This window comes from Merops nubicus, unplaced genomic scaffold, assembly GCF_000691845.1.
Source record: "Merops nubicus isolate BGI_N331 unplaced genomic scaffold, ASM69184v1 scaffold25622, whole genome shotgun sequence".
Taxonomy (NCBI): domain Eukaryota; kingdom Metazoa; phylum Chordata; class Aves; order Coraciiformes; family Meropidae; genus Merops; species Merops nubicus.
Window position 1 is genome coordinate 8,349 of NW_008591995.1, and position 9,371 is coordinate 17,719.

General features: G+C 49.1%; 1 protein-coding gene across 1 annotated transcript in view; it reads left to right on the plus strand.

Moving 5' to 3' along the window:
- Nucleotides 1–312: 312 nt before the first annotated feature.
- LOC103767893 (glutamate receptor ionotropic, NMDA 2B-like) overlaps nucleotides 313–9,371 on the plus strand; it is a gene marked incomplete at its 5' end in the record, with an annotated part of 28,202 nt that continues 19,143 nt past the window's right edge. The window contains 5 exon segments of the mRNA XM_008935026.1: nucleotides 313–521; nucleotides 832–1,003; nucleotides 1,662–1,815; nucleotides 3,346–3,471; nucleotides 6,233–6,462. Of these exon segments, the coding sequence (XP_008933274.1) occupies nucleotides 313–521; nucleotides 832–1,003; nucleotides 1,662–1,815; nucleotides 3,346–3,471; nucleotides 6,233–6,462 (891 nt within the window).

Below are 9,371 nucleotides of genomic sequence, written 5' to 3' on the forward strand. Positions count from 1 at the left end.
ACATTTCAGGAAAGAACAAGCTCTTCCTGGTGTCTGGCTGAGAATGTTGGAAGGCATCATGTCTGTTTGACCGCGGTGAGGGTGTCCCTCCGCTCACTCACCCTCCCCGAGGGTGAGACTAGCCCAGAGATGAGACAACCCAGATATCTGTCTTGCTCTCCACTTCCCCCTGGTGTGAACCAGTTTACTTAGAGCCTTCCCTTCAGAAGTCATCTTACGTGAGCCACGAGCTGGGGCTCCCCAGAGTGACCCTGCTGATGCAGAGGGATGGGGCAGCTGGAGGCTTATCTCCCGTGTTTTGTGTTTGCGCAGGTGGGGAAGTGGAAGGAGAAGAAGCTGCAGATGAAGTATTACGTGTGGCCCCGCTTCGAGCTGTACCCCGACTCCGAGGAGCGCGAGGACGATCACCTGAGCATCGTGACCTTGGAAGAGGCACCCTTTGTCATTGTGGAGAACGTGGACCCCCTGAGTGGCACCTGCATGAGGAACACGGTCCCCTGCCAGAAGCGCATCGTGACCGAGTAAGTGCCGCTGGGCGTTTCTCCTCCTGTTGGGCTCTCCCTTCCCACCAGAACACAGAGTCTGTTGAGTCAACACCATCATACCCTGACAGTCCCTTGGGGAACAGTCACCCCCACTTGCCCAGCCTGGCCTGTGTCTGTTCATGATGGCCCCTTTGGGCACATCGTTGTAGTGTGTCTGTTCCCCCTCCAGTACAGATGGCAAAATTCTCCACGTTGTGTTGTGGGAGGGGGTGTGCATCCTGACAGCAGAAGGGAGTTCAGGGAGCTTTCCCCAGTCTTTTAACTCATTATTGTTGTAATGGTCCAGGAACAAAACTGATGAGGAGCCAGATTACATGAAGAAATGTTGCAAGGGGTTCTGCATTGACATCCTCAAGAAAATCTCAAAGTCTGTCAAGTTCACCTATGACCTCTACTTGGTGACTAATGGCAAGCATGGGAAGAAGATCAATGGAACGTGGAATGGAATGATAGGAGAGGTCAGCAGCCTAGGGAGGGCATGGTGGGCTTTGTCCTTGGGCTGGGTGACATGGCTCAGGTTTGGTCTCCCATTTTTTCTGGTCTCCTTCTGGGGCAGGAGCAGAGGTGACTCTGAAGAAATGATTGGCCTGGATTCTTTCTGGGCACGGGGTGAATTAATCTGCTCTGAAACTCTGACCATGATTGCCTTTCCTGTTAGACAGTTAATTATTATTCTCTATAGTGTCACAAATTTGGCCTTCACGGGCAAAGAAAGAGGGTGATAACCACGCACCAGAAAGACTGCAACCTAGATTATGCTTAGATCATATATAAGGTGCATAAAGAATGAAATAACACTTTGCAGTTTTAGAAGGAGGAGAAAGCAAGGACAGAAAAATGAGATAAGGTGTCTTCTCAGCGGATGATGTGTTTATCCTGAGACCTCTGTGGATTTATTTTTTATACACACACCAGCTTTGAGAGGAAGATTAGCCTCTATAGACTTCCTGAAAGAAGAAGGTGTCCTGATGAAAGATTAGGAAGGAGAGCTGATAGAAACAATACGGGGAATGGGATTACAGGAGTAAAAAGACTGTGTGGAAAGGCAGGAAGGTGAGAAGGGGTCTGGCTGTGGTGCTTGGGTGGGTGTGTGATCTCCTCCCTTCCTCCCTCCAGGTGGTCACCAAACGGGCCTATATGGCTGTGGGATCCCTCACCATCAACGAGGAGCGTTCAGAAGTGGTGGATTTCTCTGTGCCCTTCATTGAGACGGGCATCAGTGTCATGGTGTCACGGAGCAATGGAACTGTCTCACCTTCTGCCTTCTTAGGTATCACTTTAATCTAAAATTAAAACTTCACCTAGTGTTCACCAAAAATTAGGTGAAGGTTGTTTGTGATTCTTAGCCTGAAAGTTCCTTTTTGGGAGTGCCTGTGGGACAGGTATGTAAAAATAAACTGTGATGCTTTAGTTCTAAATCTCAGGCAAGTGAAATCCAGGCAGACAGGCACTGCCTAGGAGTTCCAAGGCATTTCTCAGCAATTCTATGCCTAATCCCAGCAAAAAAATGGGCTCCCTCAGAGTTGTCACCTGCTCTACAGTTTTCTGGTGACTCAACTAATAGCATGTTCAAGGATTGTAGGCCAGAAGAAAATTGATCCAAACCTTATAGGTGGTATGCCACAGTACTTAGTGGTAACAATGAGCAATAAATTGTTGCACTTTGAGAGGTATTATTTTTAAAGAAGGTATTAACTTGACTCTCTCTTGACAGAGCAGCTGGTAGAAGTTAGAGATATAACAGCTTTTCAAGAAGAGTTGAGCCATCAGTTCTGTGCTGACACTGTGTCTTCCAATAAAGTGATTTCTAATGTCCTTCAGTAGTGGAGAGTGATCAGAGAATGCAGAAATGGTATTGTCTTTCCCCAAGACATCCATGTCTTCCCAGTGTCTACTCTTTGGCTTTATAAAATGCTTTATGATGCAGCAAACACAGTATATGAGCTATATAATTACTGTCTCTTCTGCCAGCATCCTGAGAACATTTACAAACAGAAATAACTTCATATGGGTAAAGAAGTTTTTCCAGACCCCTTTAAGTAGGAGTTTCATGACTACTCACTCTTCAGCAGTTTTTGCCTTTAGCCAAGTCCACCACTATTGTTGAAGTATGTAAAAGCAATGATAGTTAACTCCAAAATTTTAAAATACAATTTAACTGAGTTGCAATATTGGCTATGGTCTGAAGCAAAGTTCTACGTTGCTTTGATCTAGTTCAGTCCCATCTTTATCTCTTCAGGCCTGGAGAAGGAAAAAGCCTGGCAGGGATCAAACACCTGCAGCATATGAATGCTTCCATTTCTGGAATGAGCCAGTGTTCCTGTTGCTGCAGGAATGGAAGAGCTGAGAAAACTACTATCATTATGGCTGAACCTCAGAAATTTGGAGATGCTTCTTGGCTCAATAGCATCTTGAAAGTTGAATGCTTGTCTGAAACTCTGCCAGTTCTGCCTGATTTTCCCCACTCTTTCAAGATGGCGCTGGAGGACTTCCTGGGAACAATCTTCTATCAATGCATTTTATTTTATCCGTGCATGCCACAGTGGCTATGTGTGGCTCCAGATGGAGCCGTGTGTCACAAATGTGACAGCAGGGAGGGAGGCAGTCGTTAGGGACAGAACCTGCACCTCTCCCGGCTCCCAGGGTTTGCAGGCTCAGGTGGAAGGCTTTGCTGTGACTTCTGCCTTTCCCCAGCCCAGTTTGCCCCGCGCTCACTGGGGTGCTGTGGGAAGCAGCCGAGGTGAGGGAGGGGTGAGGTGGTGGGTCAGCTCTGTCACCAGGTTTTTCTCTTTCTCTCCAGAGCCTTTCAGTGCTGACGTGTGGGTGATGATGTTTGTGATGCTGCTTATCATCTCTGCAGTGGCCGTCTTTGTCTTTGAGTACTTCAGCCCTGTGGGCTATAATCGGTGCCTTGCTGATGGCAGAGGTAAGGGGATCCCTCCGTGCCATGGTCCTCTCCCCTCAACCCCAGTTCCTTTGTCAGGGTGTGTCCTTTGCACTGAGCACCACACGGATCTAGCCTGCTCTGAGTGATGCAGTCAGACTACAGGAGGCATGGATGGAGGTGGAGAAAAGGCTCTGAAGGGAGCAGATGTGTATAATGGATAATTTTCTTGGCTCGGGAGACAAAGCTGTGTTGCCTTTCATCTCTAAAGCATGCACCAGCTCCAGCTTGTTTCCCACTGAGGGGAAATGGGCCCTGGTGGCTGGTACTGGCAGTGCCTACGGTGCTGTGCTGCGTGAGGCACTCAGAGGACTCAGTGCTGTCAATCCATCCTTCAGTGATGTGTCTCCCTGGAGAGCAAGCCACTGTGCCAGCCTCCCAGAAGAGTGCTGTGTCCTCCAGGCTCCACATCTGTCACCTGGGCATCTCCCTCCCTGACTTGGCTCTCTGGCTTGCTAAGGCTGACTGAGAAAGTGGGGAGGTCATTTTGTTGGAAGTGAGTGATGTACGATCTCACAAGGGCAGCAGGAAAGATGGGGATGAATGACCCATCTCTGTGGCTCTGATCTTCAACAGACAGCCCGATGGGCTTGAAGAAAGGGTGGAGAGACAGCCTAACAGCCAGCCTTTTTTGCCTCATTGGCATGAAGACAATTAGCAAGCTGAGTCTTCTGTCATCTCAGTATCTTCACCTCCCGATGAACCAGCCCTTCAAACCTTTCTGGGCTTGTTAGTCCATTCAGAACAGGGGGAGGGAGACTGCTATGGGAAAGCACACTCATTTGCTCCCCAGTGTAGTGCTTGAGTGAATTTATGCCATCAAATTACAGAGGAGTGAAAAAAAAAAAAAGGATTAATGAGAACACAGAGGGAACCACATATATAGGGAAGTGGAGAACTTGTCTTAACGTGGAGTTCTGGAGTTGCCTTTATGGCAACTGGTTGTGACCACAAGGATCTGCAGACACCAGTAAATACCATTAAGCCTGTGAGTCTCTTCAGAGATATTAAGACAGATGTGAAGATGGAAGCATTTTGTATTGCAGGTTTGCACTTGGGCAGTTATTCATTTAGCTGAAGTGCAGCTGCAGGTACCAGTATTTCTGAGGAACTGGGAACAGTGCTGCATGGTCAGGCAGATTGATCCCTGAGTGATGCAACATGAAGATGCAGAAATCTGCTGCAGAGACTCCAGTGTTTGTTTGGTACTGAAGACCCTGGCTAGTCTGGGGTTTGGATCAGAGGCTGTCATTGTTGTCTTGGTTTGTGGCTGGCTAACTGTGAAAGTACCTGTGGTGGTCACTGGGGAGAGGGAGGCTTAGGAAGGAACTCCTCAAGATTTCCTTACACTTTACAGTTCCCACTGACGATTTACAGGCCCTGTACCTGTGATCTTAGGGCGCGTTAGGTAGAGAGGCATATAAAGCTACCACTCCAACAGGTAAGAAGACAAGGACTGCCATGTTTCTAACAGCTACTTTGCCTCCCTGGCACCTAGAGGCTTCTGTTACCAGGTGGTGATCCTCTTTGAACTTGGTGTGCAGTTGCCAGGGTGCAAAATGAGCCCCTTGCACCCTCCAGTTGGATTCAGAGTGACACAGTGCTTTCAGAGGATCTGTGCTACTCACTGCCCAGGGGTTTGGAGATGAGGCCCAGAACTTTCTCCCCTTTGTTTCTTTGCTGGAGCCAGCCTTAACCACCCGCAGTAGCATTAGGCACCAGTCAGCCTACCCAAGGGAGGAGAGAAAACATGGGATGCCAACCCAAAAAGTCACATAGGCAGGTGGGCACACTGGAAAAGTGACAGACCCTTGAACTGTCTGAGGGGTCTTGTCCTAAGAGGGTCTTCTTGGTGTCTAAAGCAGGATCCTTGGAGTGATTGCATCTGCACTTTCCCTGACAGCTCCATTTTGGTTTGGGTTCCCACTAATGGAACCAGCACAAGCTGGGGCTGTGAGGCTGCTGGGGGGCAGGTAGGACTGCACAGGTTTTCAGCCCAGTGCCCCAGGAGCACTTGTGGCTTTTGGAGGATGAGTGAGCTTCCATGCTGAAAAGTGAGTAAGGGCAGAAGAGCAGCTTTTAAAACACTGGACCTGGTCCTGGACTGTCTGGGGCAGAGCTGCTGATTTTCTTGAGATGGACTGGAGTATGTGTCACTGCTGCATACCTTAGACACAGCATGGAAAGAGGTGTTCTTCTCTAGCTTGGGTGTCTTCAACAGAGTGGATGATGAAGCCCTCTTGCAGAGGCATTTATAGATCCTGTTACTTCATGTGGTGCTTTTCTTGCCCCTGGACAAGCACAGTGAAGGACACGTTTTGCATGGGTGTTCAGTGGAGTTCAAGGATCACATCACTGTTGAATAGCTAGAAACAAGGATAGAATTTTCCCAAGCAAACTCTATCTCTGGTGACAACACTTGAACCAAAATGGACTATTTGGGCTTTTAGATACTCTAATCAGATAAAAAAAAATAATAAGCCCTAGTATAAGGTTTCAGCAGAAATCTTTGAGACAGCATCAGTATGGAAGCCTCAGGACTGGTTTTTTTTTAAAAAAAAAATCAGTTTTCAAGGTCACAATTTGCCCAGATATGGTAGGGGAGTGCAGCTGTGGATGTTCATCCCAGATGTGGGAACAGATCCTGCTCTTAACTCTGAAGTCCAGATGGGAATGTGGCTAGAAATGCGTGGCACTTGCTCTGAGATGCTCACCGTGGGCTCCTGTTTCTCCATCACTCCAGAGCCAGGAGGTCCCTCTTTCACCATTGGCAAAGCTATCTGGTTGCTGTGGGGGCTGGTGTTCAACAACTCCGTGCCAGTGCAGAATCCCAAGGGTACCACCAGCAAGATCATGGTGTCAGTGTGGGCCTTCTTCGCTGTCATCTTCCTGGCCAGCTACACTGCCAACCTGGCTGCCTTCATGATCCAGGAGGAGTACGTGGACCAGGTGTCTGGCCTGAGCGACAAAAAGGTAAGGGACCCACCCAGCCCCAGGGCACCTCTGCCACAGAGGAGGCTGAGCTGTGCTCTCCTCTCTTTTACTGGGAAAGTGTTCTGCTTTTTGAGTCACATCGTAGCTTTGGTCCCTGGTATAAACAGCACAAGTGCTCTGCACTGGTGTTTAGTTGCAAGTTTTAAGCACTTTGGGAATGAATTAGAAACAGAACTGAACTGTGCTTGCTTGCATGATCCCAAACCACACCTTGATTGTCAGCAAGAAGTTTATTCATGGAGCTTTGGAAACAGTGTGTATGATGGCTGCACCATGTGTTTTCAGGATTAAATAATTTGTCTGTGTTCAAACACTGGCCATTAGGCCAGCAAGTATGATGTTAGTTTATTCTGGGGACAGCTGCCCATGGAGAAAAATCTGCATGGCTTTAATGATTGACTATTGCTTGCATTTGAAGTTATACTGTCATTTTTTTTGAGGCCTTTGGAAGCTTAACACAGGAAATCCTTTCTTGTTCAGAGTGTGTCTGGCTGCCTTGTTCACTTGCACTGCATTTTGTCCTCACAGAGCATGGGATTCTGCTGGGCTCTGCACACTGGGGGTGTTGAGATTGCTCATGTGTGCAGGGCAGCTCTTGCCTGCTTCACGAGGGTCTGAAGCTTCATTTTTGTTTTGCAGTGAGGGTACTGGCAAGGAGCTGAGTGTTGTGAGGCTGGATTGCCCGTGCTGAGTTTGTTACCCAGTCGCTGGGGCTGGTTGAGGGTGGTGCCACTGCAGTGTAGCTAAAGAGCACGATGTCGCCCACGCTGCTGTGGGGCTGAGCATCAGGGAGAGGACTGGAAGGGTCAGTCTGCTGCTGCTGCTTGTGGGTACTGGCTCCTATGTCCCATGACAGCCTAGAAATAAATTGTGGCCAGGCCCCCTGTGTATGCAGTGTCCTGTGTAGCAGGTTGGAAATTGTGTTGTGCATTAATGTTTAAGAGTTGTTTTTTTTTTTCCCCCCTTTTGTTGTTTTTTCCTGGAATTAAATATGACACAGAATAATAGAATCCATGCAGAAGTGCTCCTGTTGTTTGTTTTAATTCCAGCCTCAGTTTGTTTCATGCTGTCTCCACACTTGCTGTGTTGAGGAGGGGGTGGAAGGGAGGTTGCTTTCTGCTGGGTGGAGGTTGTTGCAGAGTCTCTTTAGAAGCTGTGGGCTCCCTCAGACTGAAAGACATTGTTCAGAACCAGCCAGCCCTATCAGAGTTAACATTAGTTTGTCATCATTAGGTTTTCAGCTGTCTGAGCTAAATGGGTTAGTTCATGCCTGTGATCTATTGTTTCAGGCTGTGTCTGGGCTCATGGAGAGAGCCACACTTTCATTCTCATGTTTTTCAAGATACTCTTCATACCTGCAGAGATATGTGCATGAAATATCAATTGCAGGCAGTAACTCCTGGAGCTTCACAGAGCCTTTGGGTATAACTTTCCAGGTCTATTTCTGTTGAATTCACTGTAAGGCCACCTGTGTGGATGAGATTGGGATCATTTTCTTCTGCTTTTCTTTGCCTACATACCTGTGCTTGCTTTTGCTATCCTAAAGCATATGTGCTTTCTTTCTTGGGGAAGAGAAAGGCCACGATACATACTCAGATCATTGCACTGTGCTTCAAACACATCTGCTAGTGCAAGTACATATGGGTGGAATTACAATCTACCAGAGCATCTGGAATCAGATGAAAATTGGCTGGTGAAAACTGAAGGCCAACTGCTGCCTCTGGAGAACAGAGAGTGGTGGGACTAACTCCATCATGAAGATGTGAGTGAGTGAGCTTGACCTACTGGGCTCATGGATTTCCACTCTCTGAACATGCAGAATTTGAGAGCAGCCATCCAGGCATCTGTCACGCTGCTTTAAGTGCCCTGGCTTGGGAGGAATTTACTCTTCTGAGTCTCCTCCTTTCTGTCTTCCAGAGCCCACACACTGCTCACAGCTCACTCACCTCCTCAGTGCACTGGCTGGCTGGGATGCAGATGGAGATGTGCTGCACTCTGCCTCCCTTCTGCTGCCTGCTTAAACTGCCCAGTTTAGACTGAAAGGAGGCACTCACTGACCACGCCAAGTGGCCAAGAGGAATGACTGTAGCTTCCAGTCTCTTCAATGCTCAGTGTGGGATTTGGTGCCACAGCAGCAGTGAGGCAGATGAACCTCCTGGTCTGCTGCTTTAGCTGGCGAGCTGTGCCCAGCACAAGGTGTTGGCAGAGGATGTAATCCAACCCGACAGGCAAAGAGCTGGTTATTTTAAGGGATACTGTTCCTACTTGCCTAGACCCAGATCTGCTTGCAAATGTCTTTGTAGCATGACAGCACCTGGGGAAGGTGTCCCACTGGCCCTGTACAGCAGCCAAAGTGCCAGGTGCACTCCCAGAATCCGTCACCATGCCTGGCTGGGGAAGGCTGGTCAAGGTCAGGCTGGCACCCCCCGTGGCAGCCACCCTGACAGTCTCCTTGGCCCCTCTGCCCTGAGCCTTGCCTGGCAAGAGCCTCTCCAAGAGGTGCCCCTGGCTGCTAACCCGTCACTTCCCCTGCTGCCAGGGGGCCCCTTGGCTGTGCCCCAGCGTTTGCTCCCTGGTGCCACACAGGACAGTGCCTGAGTCAGCCCTGAGTGCTCAGCTGGTCCAAAGTGGGTGCCACAGCTCACCCAGGGACCCACCTCAGCATAGCTGTTGATTCCCCCCTGTTAAGTTAACCCTTGCAGCTCTGGTTTTAGCAGTGGTGTGGCCCTGGGCAGTTTGGGGAAGGAGAAACTCTCTGCTCCCTGAGAGCAGCACCAGCCCCGTGCATCCTGCAGGCAAAGAGCTGTGTTCAGAGCCCCTCCCTGAGCTCGCAGAGCTCCAAACTGCTCTCCTCCTGCCCTCCCACAGGCTCAGCACCCACTGCTGCT